This window comes from Artibeus jamaicensis, unplaced genomic scaffold (genome assembly GCF_021234435.1).
Source record: "Artibeus jamaicensis isolate MK-2021 breed Jamaican fruit bat unplaced genomic scaffold, CSHL_Jam_final contig_332, whole genome shotgun sequence".
Classification (NCBI taxonomy): domain Eukaryota; kingdom Metazoa; phylum Chordata; class Mammalia; order Chiroptera; family Phyllostomidae; genus Artibeus; species Artibeus jamaicensis.
Window position 1 is genome coordinate 38,305,095 of NW_026521788.1, and position 22,843 is coordinate 38,327,937.

Here is a 22,843-nt window from a genome sequence, read left to right on the forward strand (position 1 = left end):
CTTAGGGGAGGGTTTCAGTAGAATATTCATCAGTTTTCAAGGTGCATTTTTAATATGCTGACAGGTCAAAATGTGTGTACCAGGGGTGGGGATTGGGAATATTCTTTGGTCTGCTATACTGTTCTACTTTTATCTTGGGTCTGCCTGGCTTTTAATGGGTTTTTGTTATTTAGTCCCCTGACTTAATTTGTTCTTGGGTTTAGCAGGCACAAATGGCATTAATTGGGTCTCTGTTCTTTGTTTCCCAGACCAGGGTGATTTGAGCTATGTATTCTTTGGTTGGGGAGGAGAGGTATAAACCATTTACTCTCAAGTGTCCTTGGTTAGGGGAGACAAGTAAGGTCTTGTGTTTCACCAGCTGGCTGTAATTTGCTGAAACTGTTTGGCCTGAATTTCCTTGTCTCAGTTTCCTCATTCCACTTGCTCTGGAATTTTCCTAGCTTTTTACTATACTCTCACAACGGCACATACTAGAAGCAACTGGTGAATGCATAAATACATGGAACAACAAATTGATGGTTCTCTCTCCCTCTTTCTTAAAAAAAATCAATAAATAATATTAATTTAATTATGGTATATCTTGGTTTGGGCCTCTTTGGGTTCATCTTGTTTGGGATCCTAGACTTTCTGAACTTGTATGTCTGTTTCCTTTATTGTGTTAGCGTCGTTTCTTGTCATTATTTTTTCAAATAGGTTTTCAATTTCTTTTTTTTTAAAATTTTTTTTATTGATTATGCTGTTACAGTTGTTCTATTCCCCCTTTCATTTCCCTCCACCCTACCCCCCATCCCCACCATTACCCCCCCTTTAGTTTATGACCATGTGTCTCAAGTCCTTTAGATTCTATATTTCCCATGCTATTCTTGCCCCCCATCTATTTTCTATCTACTGTCTATGCTAATTATTTTCTGTACTTTCTCCCCCCTTCTCCTCCTCCCACTCCCCTGTTGCTAACCCTCCTTGAGATCTTCATTTCTATGTTTCCACTCCTATCTAGCTGTCCTTTTAGTTTGCTTTCGTTTTAGGTGTGGTTGTTAATAACTGTGAGTTTGTTGTCCTTTCACTGTTCATGTTTCTTTAACTTCTTTTTCTTAGATAAGTCCCTTTAACATTTCATATAATAAGGGCTTGGTGATGATGAACTCCTTGAATTTGATCTTATCTGAGAAGCACTTTATCTGTCCTTCCATTCTAAATGAAAGTTTTGCTGGATAGAGCAATCTTGGATGTAGGTCTTTGGATTTCATGACTTGGAATACCTCTTTCCAGCCCCTTCTTGCCCTTAAGGTCTCTTTTGAGAAATCCACTGACAGTCTGATGGGAACTCCTTTGTAGGTGACTGTCCCCTTATCTCTTGCTGTTTCTAGGATTCTCTTCTTCATTTTAATCTTGGCTAATGTAATGATGATGTGCCTTGGTGTGTTCCTCCTTGGGTCCAACTTCTTTGGGACTCTCTGAGCTTCCTGGATTTCCTGGAAGTCTATTTCCTTTGCCAGATTGGGGAAATTCTCCTTTATTATTTGTTCAAATAAGTTTTCCACTGGTGGCTGTGCCTTTCCCCCTTCTGGTACCCCTATAATTTGGATGTTGGAGCGTTTAAAGATGTCCTGGAGGTTCCTAAGACTCTCCTCATTTCTTTGAATTCTTGCTTCTTGACTCTTTTCTGTTTGGCCATTATTTGCTTTCTTCTGGTCCACTCCATTGATTTGAGTCCCAGTTTCCTTTTCATTGCTATTGGTGTCCTGTGCGATTCCATTCATTTCAATTAGTTTCGCCTTCATATGTTTGTCTAATTTGTGGCTATAATCAACCAGTTCTGTGAGGATCCTGATCACCAGTGTTTTAAACTGTGCGTCTGAGAGTTTTGCTATTTCTTCATCGCTTAGATCTATAGGCTCTGGGGCTTTGAGATCTTCTTGCACTATTTTTGGTCTGTTCACGCCCTTTAAATGTGAGAAGCGGTGCCTTGGACTCCCAGTTCGCTGGGTTGTGACGCTATATGTGGGGGCGTGGTCCGAGTGGGGAAATGGCGACCCCCTCTGCTGTTTCTGACAGCTGGGTGAGGAGCAGCACCTTAGGTGGTTCACTTGGGCCGGGCCACTCAGAGTCGCTGGGTTATGACGCTGTATGTGGAGGTGGAGTCAGAGCAGGGAAATGGCGACGCCCCCCACTGCCGCTTGCCGTGGGGACCGCCTGGTCCGCTCCGGTCCAACCGCCCACTCCCTCGCCTGTCCACCCGCGCACAAATGCGCGACCTCAGTCAACACGCAGCCCCGGTCTCCGCTGTCTCCCCCGTTGTCGCTCGCCCGGTTGCTCGCTCGGTCGATCACTAGGTCCAACCCTGCGCCTGTATTCCGCGCACCTGAGCCCGTCTGACCGAGTTTTCCTGTGCAACCCCGCTTCACCAGCCAGTGGTTTCGCCCCTTACCGGTCAGGCTGAAGAATTTGTTGTTAACGGACTTCCGAAAAGTTCAATTTTCCGTGTTCTGGCTGTGTTTTCTGTTGCTAATATTTAGTTGTCTCTAAACTTGGTTGTGTGAGAAGGCACGGCATATCCACCTATCGGTTTTCAATTTCTTGCTCACTCTCCTCTCCTCTAGCACACCAGTGATGCAAATGTTGTATGCTTCAAGTTGTCCCAGAGGCTTCATCTACTCTACTGTTGATTCCCTGTAAATTATTCTTCATTTCAGTTGGTTCCTTCATTTCTGACTGGTTCTTTTTTATGGTTCCATGTCTTTTTTCACCTGTTGAAGCTGTAAGTTCAACTTCTCTTCCCTTAAGTTCATGGAGCATCCTTATAACCAGTATTTTGAATTCTGCACATAGTAGGTTGCTTGTCTCCATTTTGTTCAGTTTTGTATTTTTGTTCTTTATCTCCACATTTTGAGAGCCTCTGTGTATTTGGTAGAATGGTCTAATGTAGGTGTCCTGTGTCTAGTGGCACAGCCTCCCTGATCATCCAAGCTGGGCATTCCAAGTGCGCCCCCCACCCTCATGTGGGCTGTGTACACCCTCCTGTTGTAGTTGAGCCCTGACTGCTGTGAACAGGTCAGTGGAAGGGATTTACCCCTAGGCTGATCAGTATGAGTACTGGCTGTGATCACCATGGAGGGTAAGCTGCACAGGGGCCCACTCCATGGAGCAGGACTTATTTCAGTGGGGGTCTGTGCTTGTTGAGTCTACCCCTTGAGTGTGTAGCTGTGGAGGTGGTTGGGTGGTGCTTCAGTCACTCAGTGGGTTGTGCTCCACCAGTCACTCAGTGGGTTGTGCTCAGTCACAATCCATCAGTCACAATCTGCCAGTCACAATCCGCCAGTCACTCAGTGGGTTGTGCTCAGTAGGTCGCTCACTGGGTCCACCCGTTGCAACCCCACATCTGGGATTTGCACTCCTGAGTTCATCTGATCGAGTTTTTCTGTGCAACCCCACTCCGCCAGCTGCTGGTTTTGCCCCTCTTACCAGTCAGGCTGAAGAATTCGTTGTTATCAGACTTCCGAAAAGTTCAATTTTCTGTGTTTTCTGTTGCTAATATTTTGTTGTCTCTAAACTTGGTTGTGTGAGAAAGCACAGCGTCTCCACCTATGCCTCCATCTTGGCGGAAGTCCTATTATATTATTATATATGATAATATAAAGAAATGTAAAAATTTGTTTCAATACCATTATCCCTCAGACTTACTAGCCTAACTGCATGCGACTCCCTTCTGTTACTTAAACATGGCAATCCTTTCCCTGCTTCAGTATCTTGAATTTACATGTTTCCTCTACCTAGAGTGCTTTTTCCCCCAACTCTCCCAATATGCATGGCTCCTTCATCTCTCAGCTCCAATTTAGTATTCTTTGGCAGGCCTCCCACATGTAAATACATAACTGCTCTCTATCAGATCATTTTTTGTATTCTCTTTGTGCCGCCTAACACAGTTGGGATTAATTTGCCTATTGGCTTGCATAATAATTAACTAATTTTCTCAGAAAATTATAAATTCTGTGACTAACTTGTTCACCATTGTATCACTATTACAAAGCAGTATGCCTGCACTAGTAAATATTTTCTATGTGAATGGATGAAGAATAAAATATAGCTCAGAGAACCTTTCAAAATTTCCACTGTTAAGGAGAAAGAGACTGAAGTTTGAGGTGGAAATACTGATTGTTTCAAGTAATAAGAAAATCGTAAAGTTAAAAAAATGCATGCACATGAAGATATTGTAATTCCTAGGTGTATTAAGAAATTATATTTGAATTTAGGCACTGAGGGCTTGTAGTTAGAACTAGAACTCTCCTCTAGAACGATTAAGGGGGTTATATTTGAAGTATGCAGGAGTATCTCATAGTGTATAAACCAAGAGGGCTTATAAGTTTCCGGGGGACTTGGAACTAGGTACTGAAAAGCTTTGTGGGTCCCAGGCAGCTTCTCCATGTATCTTGTTTTTTGTGCAGATTTTTTTCTGCTTCACAATCATGTGGAAAGCAGATGGGTTACTCTGTAGCTCCTGATTTTACTTTTATTGGGTTGGCCAAAAAGTCTGTATGGTTTTTTCCATAAAATAAAACACATGTTTTTCATTTTCACCAATAACTTTATTGATTTGGGTATTTTGAGTATGCCAGCTTTCTCCCTCCTGTAATGTTGATTGCTCTCAATTAGTGTCTCAATTTGATTGCTATCAACTTAAACTGGTCTACTTGACTGTTAAGCATCATTCAGCAAGAAATCTCCAGCACGAAACTTTGTAAACCAGTTTTGGCACACTCGATCAGTCACCTCACCTTCTCCATACACTGCACAGATTTTTTTTGCATTTCAGTTTTGTTTTTTACTTTTCTTGATATAATAAAGCATAATATAACAAAAATGTTGTGTATTTTCTTCCTTCTTCTGTATTAAAATGGCTACACAGAAATTTGCCAGTTTTGGTAAGTTTTTTTTTAATGCATACTGATATGACAGCTGTCACAATACAATCTAAAAAATTGTTTTGAATGAAGTTAAAGACAACTAAGTGCTACTAGAGCCATCTTACAGAAAAAACGAAATGAACTTTTTGGCCAACTGGATATTTTTAAGAGATCAGTAGCATTTCCAAATTCCCAGCAAAGAGAATCTAATTGCCCAGATGGAATTTGATTCATTCACTTGTAGCCTGGTGGACTGGTTTGAAAACTAGAACTAGGAATGCCTGAGCTTATTTCAGAGGGAGTGGGAACAGTTAAAGCAGGTGATTTGTGTTCTGGGTCGGCACACAAAGGTACTCACTACCAAATGTATGTTCACTAGCCTGGAGAGATATATTACTTAGTTTAAAAAGTAGGTGATAAAACTTCATGTGTACTATGATACTATTTTAATACAAGTGGATATATAAATATGTACTTAACACTTAAAAATCTGGAAATATGGATACAAAAATGCTAGCCGTGGCTACCTCTGTATGATAATATAGGGTTTTTATTTTTTCTTCACACCTTTGTTTTAATTTTATGCATTTGTGAATCTGCATTTATTTTTTAAACCCTTTAGTATGAAAAAGTTCAAACATATGACAGTACCATTTCCAGCTTATTAAAGCATAGCCAATCTTTATCACCCATTAATTCCCTTTTCTTTATCTAAATATTATACAATAAACATGTTATAATTAGAAAATAAAGGTGAACTTTTTAATATAATGTTTGGGGTATCTAGCTAATAATTTGAGAAAAAAATTAAATTTATACTTAGTAGTCGTGCCCAAATAGATTAGAGATGAATTAGAGATTCATGTATTTAAAAAAAGAATGAGTAGTAGAAGAAAATAAAGCAAACTTACTTGAAATCCAGTGTTAGGACGTTAAATAACATGCAGCAACAAAATCTACTATACTATATATTAATATAAAAATCATGGTATACAAACTTAAAATACAAGTGAGAAACCAGAAAAAAGTTACATTTTGTCAAAAGTCAGATATCTATGAGTATGAATGGGCAACAGATGCATTAACAGGCAAGTCCTCAAAGAAGAAATTTGATTCCTCAAAGAAGACCAGTAAACAAAAGAAAATTTTACTCAAGTAACTGAAGACACACAAAATGATAGATGATTTGTCTCTTAAGAAATTAATAGAGGATATGAAGAGACAGTCACTCTTATAAGCTGTCAGAAGTGTAAACTGGCAAATCCTTTCTTGAGAACAATCCATATGAAAACCTTAGAATTTGGAATACCTTTGGCCTAATAATCACACTTACAGAAATTCATCATGACTATGTGTTAAGATGTAACTAAAAGTATATTTATCCTGGTACTACTATTTGTAATAGTGAAAAGTAGAAAAACCCAACAAGCCCCAAAATAGAGTATTGCTATAATAATAATTTTAAAGATTTTGGTCTATCTATGCAATGTCATATTATGCAGATTTTTCAATAATGTAGAGTAATAATAACGTAAAAATGTACTTGACATGCTAAGTAAAAATGAAACAAATTGAAAACAAATGTTAACTTTATTTTGGGGTATTGAGATTATGGCTCCTGTTTATTTAATTAGTTTATCTGTATATTTTGTAATAAGACAACAAAGCTATTTTAAAAATATGGATTGGTTTTAAGCAACAGTATAGAACGAAGATGCTTTAATTCTACCTAATGATGCAATATTTATACAGATATAATGACTTGTTCTAAAGTTCGCTGGAAATTAAAAAAACCTGTCAAATGAAAGAAAATAAGGAAGTGGGTGAGGGCATGTGAATTAGATATTGACCTGAAGTAAGCAAAACTAAAAATAGTTTAGTTAATATTTTATTATTGAAAACTTAGTCATAAGAGACCTCTGTTTTATTACAGTTTTGAATTTGAATTTATTAATATAGGACATGTTTATTAGGCAAGAAGGTCTGTGCTATTGTGGTTTTAAGAATTAGAATTATTACTGAGGGAGTTAAAAATTTATACAACTGTATCTAAATGCCTTTTTGTTTGGGGAAGAGATAGCTATGCAAGAAAACTAAGGTGTTGAAAATCAATCAGAGATATTGACTATGACAGACCTGTATCCATTTCTGTGTGCTTATTATGTCATCTTTGCCTATAGATATCAAAATGAAAATTTGCTGCTCTGAAAAGCAGTTGTTTATAATAAATTGTGACTATTTAGGAGACCAAGAAATCTTTAGAAAAAATTTTATTAAAATCATCTCTGGCATCCTTACTGTTGCCTTAATATATTCATGTTTTGTTCCTTTATACCCAAATTCCTTAGTGTGATAAAAATTATGGTTTAACTGATTAAATTAGGTCAGTCTGTTTAATCTGATTCTGAGCCAAAATTATTTCCTTTTTGATAACTTTTTGTTTTTATCTGTTTGTTTAAGATTATATTTGGGAATTTAAATATCTTTTCGTTCAGCGCAATTGCATCCTAGAAAATCTAGAATTGCATACAACACCTTGGTCATCCTGTGAGTGCCTGTTTGATGATGATAAAAGAGCAATAACATTTAAAGCAAAATTTCAAAAAAGCATGCCCTCTTTTGTGAAGATATCAGACTTAGCAACACACTTGGAGGATAAATGTTCAGGTAAGATTTTTATATGCATAAGATTTTTCTAGTTTTAAGGTTTTACTTATTTATTTTTTGAGAGAGGGCAGGGTAGGAGGGAGACAGGGAAAGAAACATCGGTGTATGAGAGAAACATCTATCTGTTGCTTCTCCCACATGCCACAATGAGGGACCAAACCCCAGCACGTAACCTAGTTAGGTATCCTGACTGGAGATTGAACCGGTGACCTTTTGCTTTGCAGTATTACCCAGCCATCTGAGCCACACTGGTCAGGGTGATATTGCTAGTTTTTTTTAAGTATATTTTATTGATTATGATATTACAGTTGTCCCATTTTTCCCCCTTTATTCCCCTCTGCCCTGTAACCCCATCTCCCACCAGCATTCCTGCCCCGCTTAGTTCATGCCCCTGGGTTGTACATATTAAGTTCCTTGGCTTCTTCATTTCCTATATATTCTTAACCTCCCCCTATTTTCTATCTACCAATTATTCTTCTTATTTCCTCTGTCTTTCCCCCATTCTTACCCACCTCTCTACTGATAACCCTCCATGTGATCTCCATTTTTATGATTTTGTTCCTGTTCTAGTTGTTTGCTCAGTTTATTTTTGTTTTTTGTTTTTTTAGGTTCAGTCATTGATAGTTATGAGTTGCTTGTCATTTTACTGTTTCTATTTTTGATCATCAGCTTTTCTTTAATAACTCCCTTTAACATTTCATATAATAAGGGTTTGGTGATAGAGAACTCCTTTTAACTTTCCTTTATCTGGAAAGCAATTAATCTGCCCTTCCAATTTAAATGACATCTTTTCTGGGCAGTATAATCTTGGATGTAGGTCCTTGCCTTTCAGGATGTAGAATACTTCTTTCTAGCCTCTTCTTGCCTGCAAGGTTTCTTTTGAGAAATCAGCTGATAGTCTTATGGGAACTTTTTGTAGGTGACTATGTCCTTTTCTCTTGCTGCTTTTAAGATTCTCTCCTTATCTTTAATATTGGATAATGTAATTATGATGTGCCTTGGTGTGAGCTTCCTTGGGTCCAACTTGTTTGGGACTCCCTGAGCTTCCTGGACTTCCTAGAAGTCTATTTCCTTTGCCAGATTGGGGAAGTTATTTTTCATTATGTTTTCAAATAAGTTTTCAATTTCTTGCTCTTCCTCTTCTTTTTCTGGTACCCCTATGATTCAGATGTAGCATTTGAAGTTGTCCCAGAGGTTCCTAAGCCTCTCCTCACTTTTTTGAATTCTTGTTTTATCATTCTGTTGTGGTCGAATGTTTATTCCTTCTGCTCCAAATTATTGATTTGAGTCCGGGTTTCCTTCCTGCCACTGTTGGTTCCCTGTATATTTCTCTTCATCTCACTTTGCATACCCTTCACTTTTACCATTGTATTGTGACCATACTTAACCACTTCTGTGAGCATCCTGATAACCATTGTTTTGAACTCTACCTCTTATGGATTGGCTATCTCTTCATCACTTAGTTCTATATTTGGAGCTGTGATCTGTTCTTTCATTAGGGTCATATGTTTTTGGTTTCAGTGCAGCTATTACATTGTAAGGGGCAGAATTTTTGGTATTCACCAGGGTGGGGCAACCCAGGTCACTGTGTTGTGGTACTGCATGTGGGGGAGGGGTCAGAGAGAGAACAATGTCACTTGCTTGCCTCTTGGACAGTTTTCGGTCACTTTCCCTGCTACCGGCAAACAAATTTGGCCCTTCTGGTTTTGATTCCTGGGTGGGTGGGTTTATGTATGTTCTAAGATCCTGTGGGTCTCTCCAATAAACTCTGCTATGAGTCTGGGAGTTTCCCCCACCACCTCAATCCCTGCCGGTTTTTAGTGCAAGAGGTTTTGAGGCTTTATTTCCCTGCTCTGGAGCCCTGGGTTGCCCCATCCATCTTGTTCCCCAGTTGTTCTCCCTGGTTTATCTGTACGCAAATATGGGACTGCCAGCTGCTACCTCACCCACCTAGTCCTCCAGCTTCAGCCTTGCCACAGGTCCTCTCCACCCCTCCTATTTGTCTGAATGAATGTTTCTTCTTTAATTCCTTGGTTGTTGGACTTCCATACAGTTTGATTTTCTGGCAGTTCTGGTTATTTTTTGTTTTTAAATTTGTTTTTGTCCTTCTTTTTAGCATGGAGGCAAAGTGTATGTATGTATGTTTCCATCTTCAGTATTGCTACTTTAAAAAAAGATTTTATTTAGTTTTCCTTTTTTTAAAAACTGTTGTTCAAGTACAATTATCTCCATTCTGCCCCCTGCCACTCCCATCCACCCAAGCCATCCCCACCTTCCATCTTGGATCTTGCCCCTTTTTGGCTTTGTCCATGTGACCTTTATACATGTTTCTTGACAACCCATCCCTCTTTCCCCCTATTATGCCCTCCCACCTTCCTTCTGGTTACTGTCAGTCCATTCTTTATTTCAGTGTCTTGTTATATTTTGCTCTCTTGTTTGTTTTGTTGATTAGGTTTCACTTGAAGGTGAGATCATATGGTTTTTGTCTTTCATGGCCTGGCTTATTTCACTCAGCATAATGCTCTCCAAACCCATGTGTGCTGCCGTAAAGGGTAGGAGGTCCTTCTTCCTTTCCGCTGCATAGTATTCCACTGTGACAATATATCACAGTTTTTTTATCCACTCATTTACTAATGGGCACTTAGGTTGCTTCCCGTACTTGGCTATTGTCAGTTGTGCTGCTATGAACATTGGAGTGCATAGGTTCTTTTGGATTGGTGTTTCAGGATTCTTAGGGTATAATCCCAGCAGTGGAATTCCTGGGTTGAAAGGCAGTTCCATTTTTAGTTTTCTGAGGAAATCCCACAATGTTTTCTACAGTGGCTGCACTAGTTTGCGCTCCCACCAACAGTGTAGAGGGTTCTCTTTGCTCTGTAACCTAGCTAGTACTTGTTGTTTGTTATTTTGTTTATGATGGCCATTCTGACTGGTGTGAAGTGGTATTTCATTATGGTTTTAATTTGCATCTCTCTGGTGGCAAGTGATGCTGAGCATCTTTTCATATTCCTCAGGCCCCTTCATATGTCCTCCTTGGAGAAATGTCTGTTCAGGTCCTTTGCCCATTTTTTAATTGGATTGTTTGTCTTCCTGGAGTGGAGTCATGTGAGTTCTTTATATATTTTTGAGATCAAACCCTTTTTGAGTTGTCTTTTGGAAATATATTTTCCCATGTGATTGGTTCCCTGTTCATTTTGCTGATGTTTTCTTTAACCATGCAAAAGCTTTTTATTTTGATAAGATATCATTTATTTATTCTTTCCTTTATGTTTCTTGCTTTAGGGGACAAATCAGTGAAAATATTGCTGCATGGAATGTCTGAGACTTTTCTGCCTATGTTCTCCTCTAGGACTTTTATGGGGTTGTGACTTACATTTAAGTCTTTATCCATCTTGAGTTTATTTTTGTATATAGTGTAAGTTGGTGGTCAGGTTTCATTTTTGTGCATGTAGCTGTCCAGTTCTCCCAACACCATTTGTTGAAGAGGCTATTTTTACTCCATTTTATGTTACTGCCCCTTCGTTGAATATTAATTGCCTGTAGAGACTTGGGTTTATTTCTGGGCTCTCTGTTCTGTTCCATTGATTTATGTGTCTGTTCTTATTCCAGTACAAGACTGTTTTGATTACTGTGGCCTTGTAATGTAGTTTGATGTCAGGTATTGTGATCCCTCCTACTTTGTTCTTCTTTCTCAAAATTGCAGCTGCTATTCGGGGTCATTTATGGTTCCATATAAATTTTTGAAATGTTTGTTGCATTTTTGTGAAATATGTCATTGGTACTTTAATAGGGAGTGTATTGAATTTATAAATTGCTTTGGGTAGTGTGGACATTTTGATGATGTTAATTCTTCCTATCCTTGAGCACGTTATGTACTTCCATTTGTTTGTGTCTTCCTTAATTTCTTTCTTCAGTGTTGTGTAGTTTTCTGAGTATATGTCTTTTACTTCCTTGGTTAGGTTTATTCACAGGTACTTTATCTTTCTTGTTGCTATGTCAAGTGGGATTTTTTTTCTGATTTCTGTTTCTGATATTTCGTTGTTGGTATACAAAATGCCTTTGGTTTCTGAACATTGACTTTCTATCCCACTGCTTTGCCAAATTTACTGATTAGGTTGAGTAGTTTTTTGGTGGAGTCTATAGGGTTATCTATGTACAGTATCATGTCATCTGCAAACAACAACAGTTTTGTTTTCTCTTTTCCAATTTGGATACCTTTTATTTCTTTGTTTCTTGTCTGATTGCTGTGGCAGGACTTCCAATACTATGTTGAAAGAAGTGGTGAAAGCAATATTGCTAGTTTTAATACAAGTAAAGGAGGTACAATTTGTTGGGGAAGTATATATAAAAGTGAATTATAGATCTTTGTAAATATCTGAACCAGATATTGGCATCTTCTTAGCTTTTTGCCTACAGTCTTTTGATGTTCACTTGTAATACTTGTTTATTTGTAATTACTAGAAGCTAATCTTTTAATTCAATCTGCTTTCTAATACTGGGGATTAGTTTGAATTTTCTGTGACTTGATATACTTGGAATGATACAGTATGACTATTGTTTTGTTTGGCATCTTTAGGAAATTCTTTTGAGATGTCCCTGCTGTTGTGCATATCAGCAATTTATAGTCATTTTTCTTCTATGGATACATTAAGATTTTAAAATTTATTCATGTGTTGATAGATATTTGAGTTATTTTTTATCAGTTCTTGGCTGTTATTTACTAGCTTCCATAAATATTCATGTATAAGGCATTATATGGACAGTCTTTCCTTTCTTATGAGTAAATATCTAGGAATTGAATAAATAGCTAGGTTATATGGTGATGTTTTAACTTCTTAAGAAACTGCCATACTATTTTAGAGAGTGGTTGTACCATCTGTAGTGATATTGGTATTACCTGGTATTGCTAATTTATGTTTTCTACCTGTTTTTTTCCTGGTTAATTTGGCTAGAGGTTTATTGATTTTATTGATGTTTTCAGATTGATTTCCCCCCTATTTTCCTATTTTCTACTTCATCAATATCTAGTCTGATCAGTATTATTTCCTTTCTTCTGCTTTCTTGGATTTTACTTTTTCTCATTTATTAGGTGCAAATTGAGATCATTGATATGAGACTTTCCTTTTTTTTCCAGTGTAGGTGTGTGGTGCCATAAATTTCCCTCTAAGTACAGCTTCTGAGTTCTCTATTTAATGCCCAATGGATTATGAGACTTCCCACCGTAGCTGGTAGGAAAATGCATTTTTCCTGGCTTTGTTGAAGCTTTGGGGAATTGTTCCCAATAATCCTTTCAGATGGTTCTTTCCTTGACCTCTGGTCACAAATACTCAGGTGAAATCTCCAGGGGGACCCTCTGTAGCTTTCTCTTATTGCAGCTCTCATCTGTCTACTACCCTGCCCCAAGAACTCTAGCAATATTAGTCTTCCAGATAAAAGTTCTTTCTCCTCTGAACCCAAGGAAGCCATCAGGTTCTGCTGAGTTCCCATTACCTGCACCGTAGCCAGGAAACTCTCATGTCTGTAAGCTGAGGCAGTCACTGGGCTCAGTCTCTTAAGGATCACTGTACTCTGTTGCCTGATATCCAAGGTCTTGAGAATATTTTCATACACTTGTTTGGTTTTTTAGTTGTTTCAAATATCTGAACTGTTTTTATATGTAATACTTCTGACACTGAATATATGTAGTTTATTTTCCCATACCAACAACCAGTTCTCCAAATCTCTGGAAACCAACTGGATGTCCCACCATTCAATTTTGACACTCCCAGTCACATACCATACCCAGAATTGGTGTCAGACTCCACAGGTTTAAGAGCTCAACCCCACAAGACTATCCTTGCTTCATATGCCAGTAATAAGTATTGGTATACCCACACTTCTGTGTTGTATCCTGGACGTATTCTGACTTGGCTATGTTACCAAACCTTCAGTGCCAGGTTCTTGAATCTCCATGTCATAGAAGTGAGGACTGAACTCAGTACAAGATCAATCATGTAGAATTTATGAAGAGAGCTTGTATACAAGGGAGCTCACCAGAAAAGAGAAGTTGAGCGCCCCAAGAGGTTCTTGTGGGTAGCTTATACAGGGGCCTTGAGGTGGGTATAGGGCTTGGGAATAAGGATGAGGTCAGTTGTCCCACAATCATCATCAAGAGGCAGTTTATTCCTGGGTAGTCACAAGATGTTTTCCATGGTCAGTAGACTACTCAAAGGGCCTAAAAATCATGCTTGTGCACACATTTCAGTTACTGTTTAATTGACAAAAAAGCTATTGCAGAATATGATGTTGAGAAAGGATGTTATCATCATACATTCTTTCTGGAATTTTACTGAAAGCAAAGAATTACAGTTAGGCCTCTGAGATGGAGTTCTTTCAGTCAAGATGTAGTCCAGATGTTACCATATACTAACTACAAAGTTGGGCATTCCTACAACACACCCTCCTTTCAGGTTCAGTAATTTACTAGAGCTGCTCATAGACTTCAGGAACACTTTCGATTTATACTTAGCAGTTTATTATAAAGGATGCAACTCAGGAAAGGCCAAATGGAAAAGATGCACAAGGCAAGTTATGGGTGAAGGGACATGGAGCTTCTGCTCCATGCACAGATGCACCTCTTCAGTTGCACCAGTCTCCCAGCACCCTTGTGTGCTCCCTGAACTCTGTTATTTAAGGATTTTAATCAAGGATTCATCCTGTAGGCACAGTTGATTAAATCATTGACCATTGGTGATTAACTGAAACTTTCAGAATTTGTAAGGTAGAGCCAAAAGTTTCAACCCTCTAATCATGCCTTGGTCTTTCTGGTGACTAGTCTCCATCCTGAAGCTACTTATGGGCCCCCAGTCACCAGTCTTCTCAATAGCATACAAAAGATACTCTTATCACTCTGGAGATTCTAAGGGATTTTGGAGCCCAGGACTAAGGACAAAGACCAAGTATTTGTGGGGGTTTTTTGTATAACAAGGTGGGAGCGTGAATCTAGTTTCTTACACTACATTGGCCAAATACCAGCTTAAAATTTTACAGGTTGTTGTCCTGGCTGGTGTAGCTCAGTGGATTGAGCACGGGCCTGTGAAGCAAAGGGTTGCCAGTTCCATTCCCTGTCAGGGCACATGCCTGGGTTGCAGGCCAGGTCTCTAGTAGGGGACACATGAGAGGCAACCACACATTGATGTTTCTCTCCCACTCTTTTTCCTTCCCTTCCCCTCTCTTTAAGAATAAATAAATATAAAAAAATTTACAGGTTGTATTAATCCACATTGGTATGTATGTATATTTTATAAGATACGATTAGCATCATAAAACTAAGTTAAAGAGAGTGCAAGTAGAAAACAAAGATAGTAACACCTCTCAAAAAACCCAACTTTTAATGGCATACATAGATTTATTCTCAGAGAAGAACGCCATATACTCATTTATGCTTATTTCAAATGTTTAGTAATACTAATAGTTAATTTAAGACTAACATTTCTAGAAGATAACAAATAACAGAAAATTTACAATTTTTAATATTTTATTTTATTTTATTATTATTTTAAAAAATATTTTATTTATCTTTAGAGGGGAGGAGAAGGGAAGGAGAGAAGGAGAGAAATATCAATGAATGGTTGCCTCTCATGAATCCTCTGCTGGGAACTGGCCTGCAACCCAGGCATGTGCCCTGACTGGGAGTCGAACTGAGATCCTTTGGTTCACGGGCCCATGCTCAATCCACTGAGCTCAATCCACCAGCCAGGGCAAAAATTTACAATTTTTATACTGTTACACTTTTATACAGCTTTCAAAAATGGAAGTAAGTTGCATGTGGCCACACAAGACTCTAGATTTATAGAAACTGGTAAAATCTTGGGTAATGTTGTAGTTTCGCATTAGTTCCTAGAACAGTTTCATACTTGTGTGCCTCTCCTGTCTCCCCACCTCCCAAGTCCCCACAAGCTTATGGAGCTGATCACTGCAAGAAGGATGCCATAGGCAGTGGAGGAACTTTATTCAATTTGGTGTCATGGAGAAGTCAACTCTTTTATCTACTGCTTACATTAAAACAGTTACCTCCTGGGACTAATGACCTAGAATTAGATTTTAAAATACCAACAAAATAAGTGGTCACAGCTCTGATGATTAATGGCACCAAGATGTAGAGTCTCTCCAATTTGGGGGATGAGACTGGTAATTGGGAGTATTCTTGGAAACCCTGGAGATGTGCTCCCTATTGGGAAACCATGCAAAAACTTTGTACCGTTACAATCAGTCCGTGGTAGGTTGTGTTCAGAGAGGACCTTTGAGCCATTTTCATTTTCTTTATTTTCAACTATGAGGGCTGACTTCATAGTTTCTGTCATTGTTTATGTCTGTCATAGTTTCTATCAGAGCACATGGAAGTAAAGGAAGTTTTTCCTAGCCTAACTATTTCATAGTTAAATAAAAGGCAGGAGAAAGGGAGAACAACATGGCAGAATTTTCTAAGAAGTTTTGCTCTTTTTAACAAAGCTTAACAAAAGCCAGAGAGTGATAAGTTGTTCCTGGCTCCTTGTAAAGAAATGAAGATGCTCATTCAGCACCTCGTCCTGTCATCAGCAGAATATCAGTGCCCAGCAGGCTGTAATTCCCTTAAAAGCAGAGTCCTCATTTGTTATGAGCTTTAAATTTCTTAAAAGAGGTGTCTAAATTTATAAAATGTTAGAGGAGTTATTTAACACTCTTCTAAGATTATTAAATTCTTTCATTTGTTTCTTAATGATTCAACATGTATGTGGAAAGGTGTGAAGGAGAGTCTGTCTGCTATAGTTTATTAGATATGCTGATCACTATACACTCTTGCAATTCATATGACCTGGGATATATGACATAATCAGCAGACATGATGAAACAATATTTAGGCACTAAAAGACTAAAGCAAATTGAAGGACTTAGAAATAGGAAATCACCGTTATTGGGACTCTCAAAGAGATAACCAGAAAGAATAGGACACCAGAGTGATGAGTTCTTGACTTAGAGTGTACTGCCTGCTAGATGGATAAGGAACAAATGCTTAAATAAAGGCTTTAAAAAAAACTTTAAAAGGGCTTAAACTGAATATGGAGAAGAAGAGAGGAAATGCTCAGATAAACTCATAGATCTCACTAGTACACAATAAGGCCAAGATAAATTAGAAAAAAGGGTGTCTGGCAGATAATAGATACTCAGTTTTTCTTTCTTTCTTTTCTTTTTTTAACAGGTGAGTACGTGAGCCAGTGAGTAGAGAATGAGCATGCTCGGGGTTCCTGGTGAGTCACGCATTTAGTAAACGAGAACTCTCAGTGCTCATGTGGCTGTATCATCAACACCCAGAGTATGGTGATTTGGGGCAGGAAATTGAAAAAGAAAGTTTAAAGAAGAGGTTAAGCTAGTGGTATATGATTTTTAGACAAAATTGAGAATAGAAGGATAACTTACCTCCTATTTGGTTTTTGATGATGATCACTTAAAAAGACAGAAGGGGCCCTGGCTGGGTAGCTCAGTTAGTTAGAGCATTATCCCATACACTAAGGTTGTAGGTTTGATCCCAGGTCAGGGCACATACAAGAATCAACCACTGAATGCGTAATTAAGTGGAACAGCAAATTGCTGTCTCTCTCTGTCTGTCGCTCTCATTCTCTGTCTCTCCCTCTGTAATCAATAATTAAAAATAATTTTAAAGAGACAGAAGAGAAGATAAGGAGAGAAGAGATGTTCACTAGTTTCAAGTGTTGGAAGGGATTTCTGCTAAAAGAATTAAACTTATTTTCTATGATTCCAGAGGACAGAAGGAGAAAGAAAATATCATCTGTTCAGCCAAATTAGCCAAATAAATCTTTACTCTAAATTGCTGGCAAACCACCCTTTACATTCTAGGGTCAATAATGAAGCCATAAGTGAGTGAGATTATTTAGGAAGAGTGAAGAAGAGAAGACCAAGAACAAGATCTTGGATGTATTCTTCACAATAAGAAACTGTAAATTAAGAAACTGTAAATTAAGTACATAATTAGCCATATTTGTAAATTATAATTTTGGTCCTATAATTTATAATATTTTTGTCTATCTTTTGTAGGAGTGATTCTAATCAAAGCCGAGATTTTAGAGCTAGTGTTTAATATTACAGCAGATCAGAAAATAGTTATAAATGCTCATAGTTCTCTGAAGAGCATTTTCTCTTCTCTTCCCAACATTACGTATACTGGTTGTGCAAAATGTGGGTTGGAACTAGAAACGGATGAGAACAAGATCTACAAACAGTGTTTTAGCTGCTTGCCATGTACTATGAAGAAAATATACTACAGGTAAGGCAACTAAGTAAGCCAATCAGATGGAAAATATTTATTTTTATAGGACTGGAAGTGACTAAAAAATTACATATATCAACTCTTACTTTCTAATGAGAACTAATTAGAGCTAATCCAAGAGTACAAAAGTTCCCCTGAGTGATTAAAATCATAACAGGATTTTTAAAAGTGGTAATTTGGAGAGTTTATTGTCTTGAAGAAGCTATTCTGAAGAAAATTTTTACTTGGTTTACACTTTCATCCAAGATCTAAATGAAGAAACTCAGTCCCCCACATTAACAAATATTTGGAATTTAAAGGTTAAAAGTATTATATGATCTAATCTTTGAGTGGTAGAAGCTTCTAAGGTGTTTTACCTTTCTGTACTTCAATTTTCCCAAATTCACATTAGAAAAATAAGGATCCCAAATGTGCTGTGGTAAAATGACTAACCAATTAAGTGAAAAACACATTGTTTTCTGAATAATAAGTGTTCACATTTTGGGTAATCTTTTTCTTTTTAACTTATAAATTGCATGCCTTTACAAAGTAGCAGTCATTGCTATTTTGGACATTTTAATCACCCCTGCCCTCAAGGCCCCTTCAGCAGTCACTTCTCATTCCTTCTTTTACCCAGCTCAGCTTTTGGCTTGTTCCCACTTTTTGGCTATTATAAATAATACTGATGTGACCATTCATGTACAAATTATTGCATGGGTATATGTTTTCATTTTTCTTGGGTATGCACTCAAAAGTAGAATTACTGGGACATGTGGTAACTCTATGTTTACCTTTTGAGAAACTGCCAAACTTTTTCAAAACTGCTGCACAATTTTACATTCTTACCAGCAATGTGTGAGGGTTGTAGTTTCTTCACATCCTTGCCAACACTTTTTATTATCTGGTTTTTTTCTTTTGGTTTTGGTTGGTATATCTAAAAAATGTATCATTTATAAGCCAAGATCATAGAGATTTACTCCTCTGTTTTCTTCTATGAATTGTATAGTTTTAACTCTTGCATATAGGTCTGTGATTTATTTTGAATTTTTACATATGGTGTAAGGAAGGAGTCCAACTTAATTCTTTTTTTTTAAAGATTTTATTTATTTATCTTTAGAGGGGAAGGGAAAGAGACAGGGAGAGAAATATCAATGTGTAGTTGTCTCTCATGTGTCCCCTGCTGGGAACTGGCCTGCAAACCAGGCATGTGCCCTGACTGGGAATTGAACTGTGGTTGTTTGGTTGCAGGCCCACACTCAATCCACTGAGCTAGGCCAGCCAGGGCCCAACTTAATTCTTTTGCATGTGAATATCCAGTCGTCTCAGCACTTTTTGTTGAAAAGACTATTATGATCCCATCGAACAATCTGGCATCATTGTCAAAAAGCTTATTATCTTTTTATCTCACTAAATGCTTAAGTTCCTCAAGTGAAGGAACCAGATCTATCTTGTTCACTAATATATGCTGTCAATCAATTTTGACCAAGAACAGCAAGGCAAACAAAAGGTTAGTTTGGGGGGACTTTTAAGAATTGCAGTTTTGTAGACATATACTGGGGTAGAAAACCAAAAGTGTTCCTAGAAGGGAAAGAAAGGGATAGAGTTCATAAAGACAGGAAAAGCAGGGCTCTAAAGGGATTACAGAAATTGTTTTGAAAGAGCTGTGACTGGTGCTGGCAGGCAGACTATGCTATATGATTACTTGGTTATGTCTTTTGCTAGGTTAAAAAAATTTTTTTTACATTTTTTAATTCTTGTTTAAATATGGTTCTCTCCATTTTCCACCCCCCCCAGTAAGTCCCCCCGCCCAACCCCAGCCATCCCCACCTCTCATCCTTGATTCTAACCCCCTTTGGTGTTGTCCATGTGTCCTTTATACGTGTTCCTGAAAACCCCTACCCCCTCCCCTCTTGTTACTGTCCATTTGTTCTTCATTTTACTGTCTCTGGATAATTTGCTTGCTTGTTTGTTTTGTTGATTAGGTTCCACTTATTTTATTTCTTAATAGTTCAGCAATACAGGGCCAGTTCTAGGAATTGTATCATGATAGAGCTGTTTTGTGCTTTAGTCCAGTTCAAAAGTTCAGTTTCACGTAGAGGGGCTGTGTTAGCTCAACTTCCTGGAGGTCTCCAGGTTCTGTTTTAGATTGCCTACTTGACAACATCAACTCCATTTTGCTGTTTCTATTTTATAGTACCCACTGCTTAGCATAGTTTCTTGTACATAGTAGATACTGAATATATATATATTTTTTTACTGTGTAATACATAGCAGATACTGACTATATCTATACTGATATATGGTTGGTATATCCATAATCTTGGCATTTATAAACCAAGATTCAGTATGTATGTGTAAACATATATATGTGTGTGTATATATATAATTTTTTAAAAAATAAAGAATGGAGTAAGTGAGATAGTCTAGGGCAAGACTATAGAGTGAAGAAGAGGAAAGGACCTAGGTAAAGGGTGCAGTAGATTTTTGGAGGGAATATCAGCGTTGTTTTATCTGTTACACTAAATTTCCCTATACTCATGAGTCTGTTTCTAAATTCTGTTCTCAATATATTTTTTAAAATTAATTTATTAAACATTTTTAATTAATTATTTTTTTAAAGGTAAGACATGCCATGGTAAGATGCAAACTACAGAGGAAGTACTAAAACCAGTAGTAAAGGTCTTCCTCCCTATCTACCCGCTCTACCATCAATGTTACTTCCATGCTTATTAGAAGTTTTTGCATATCCTCAGTAATTTATTATGCTTATACAAGCATATTTATAATACTATATTCAGCTATTCACAGTTCTTTCATACTATTTGTTCCTGAGAGTATATCATGGTGTGCCTTCCATAATAGCACTTTTAAATCTTCCTCATTCTTCTTAGCACTACACAGTATTTACCATTGCATGATGTACTTAAAATTACTTATCTGCTTCCCTATTTAGTGACATGCCAAAGACTATGTTTTTGATAGCAAAGAGTCCATTGGAAAAAATAACTTGAAGTTGTGATTCTGAAATATGTAGTTATCATCTTTATTTTATTTCAAAAAATAATTTACACATGTGTAAAATAGTGTTTTCTTATAGTACAATCTAAAATTTTTAAATGAATTTGAAATAAATCTAATTTATTACTTTATAATTTGAAACACTTTTTTTAAAAAGCCCTTCTCTTATTTTTAGGATATTCTGAAACATTGTTTTAGAAATCAAAATTAACCCTACATAAAAACCCAGTGCTTTTTGAAATTATATTTTATTTATGCATTTTTAAAATGGGAAAATCTTTTGAAGGTCATGTGCTATATACTCTTTTGTAGGCCAGCTTCAATGACCATAGTTGATGGAATCCACAAGGTTTGCATCCATGTGGGATCAAAGCTAATAGAGAAGATTCTTCTAAACATTTCTTCTGACCGGCTCAGCAGAGTTATAGGTGAGATACCAACAGGTCATTGGAGAGGTTGTTTTTGGTAAAACCACTGATTTCAGGACTATAGAGTGTATATTGGAATAGAATGAACACTAGACTGTAAATTAAAGCTTAATTGCTCTACACCTGTCTCAGCACACAAATAGAGGGAAGCAAGCACTTAATCTCTTCTTACTCTAAAGTGTCAATTGGTACACAGAAAAAACACTAAGATCTTAGTTTTTTTTAAGATTATTTTATTGTTGTTCAATTACAGTTGTCTGCGTTTACTGCCCACTACCCCCTGCCAACCTCAGCCAAACCCACCTCCCTGCCCTGCTTCCACACCCCCTTGATTTTGTCCATGTGTCCTTTATAGTTGTTCCTGAAAACCCTTCCCCTCTTCTACCCATTATCCCCTCCCACCTACCCTCTGGTAACTATCAGATTGTTCTTAATTTTAGTTTCTCTGGTTATATTTTGCTTACTTGTTTTGTTGATTAGATACCAGTTAAAGCTGAGATCATACGGTATTTGTCCCCTACCATTTAGCTTATTTCACTTAGCATAATGTTCTCCAGTTCCGTCCATGCTGTTGCAAAGGGTAGAGGCTCCTCTTTCTCTCTGCTGCATAGTATTCCATTGTGTAAATGTACCATAGTTTTTTGACCCATTCATTTACTGATGGACACTTAGGTTGCTTCCAGCACTTGGCTATGGTAAATTGTGCTGCTATGAACACTTGCATACATAGGTTCTTTTGAATTGGTGTTTCCGGGTTCTTAGGATATAAAAGTGGAAAGGCGGTTCCACTTTTAGTTTTCTGAGGGAATTCTACAGTGTTTTCCACAGTGACTGTACCAGTCTGCATTCCCACCAACAGTGCACTAGGGTTCCCTTTTCTCCACATCCTCTACAACACTTGTTTATTGAATTGTTTATGATGGCTATTCTGACTGGTGTGAAGTGATATTTCATTGTGGTTTTAATTTGCATCTCTCTGGTGGCTAGTGATGCTGAGCATCTTTTCATATCCCTCAGGGCCCTTTGTATGTCCTCCTTTGAGAACTGTCTGTTCAAGTCTTTTGCCCATTTTTTAATTGGGATGTTTGTCTTCCTGAAGTGGAGTTTTGTGAGTTCTATATATATTTTTGAGATCACACTGTTGTCCTAGGTATCATGGGCAAATGTTTTTCTATATAATTGGTTGTCTTTGTATTTTAATGCTGTTTTCTTTAGCCATGCAGAAGTTTTTTATTTTGATGAGGTCCTATTTGTTTATTCTTTCCTATATGTTCCTTGCTTCAGAGAACAAATTGGTGAAAATATTGCTGTATGGAGTGTCTGTGGTTTTCCTGCCAGTGTTTTCCTGTAGGACTTTTATGGTGTCATGACTTATATTTAAGTCTTTTAACCACCTAGAGTTTATTTTACATGTATGGTTTAAGTCGGCGATCAAGTTTCATTTTTTTTGCATGTAGCTGTCCAGTTCTCCCAACACCATTTGTTGAGGAGGCTATTTTTACTCCATTTTATGTTACTGCCCCTTTGTTGAATATTAATTGCCTGTAGAG

General features: G+C 37.5%; 1 protein-coding gene across 4 annotated transcripts in view; it reads left to right on the forward strand.

The window, feature by feature from the left end:
• The window catches only part of SHLD2 (shieldin complex subunit 2), a 167,943-nt gene that overhangs the window by 120,220 nt on the left and 24,880 nt on the right, over nucleotides 1-22,843 (forward strand). For 2 of the 4 annotated variants that reach the window (XM_053663942.1, XM_053663943.1), the window contains exons 6-8: nucleotides 7,362-7,568; nucleotides 17,637-17,865; nucleotides 21,178-21,293. In XM_053663942.1, the coding sequence (XP_053519917.1) occupies nucleotides 7,362-7,568; nucleotides 17,637-17,865; nucleotides 21,178-21,293 (552 nt within the window). The remainder of the gene's footprint in view (nucleotides 1-7,361; nucleotides 7,569-17,636; nucleotides 17,866-21,177; nucleotides 21,294-22,843) is intronic. The other 2 variants (XM_053663944.1, XM_053663945.1) reach the window with 2 other exon arrangements.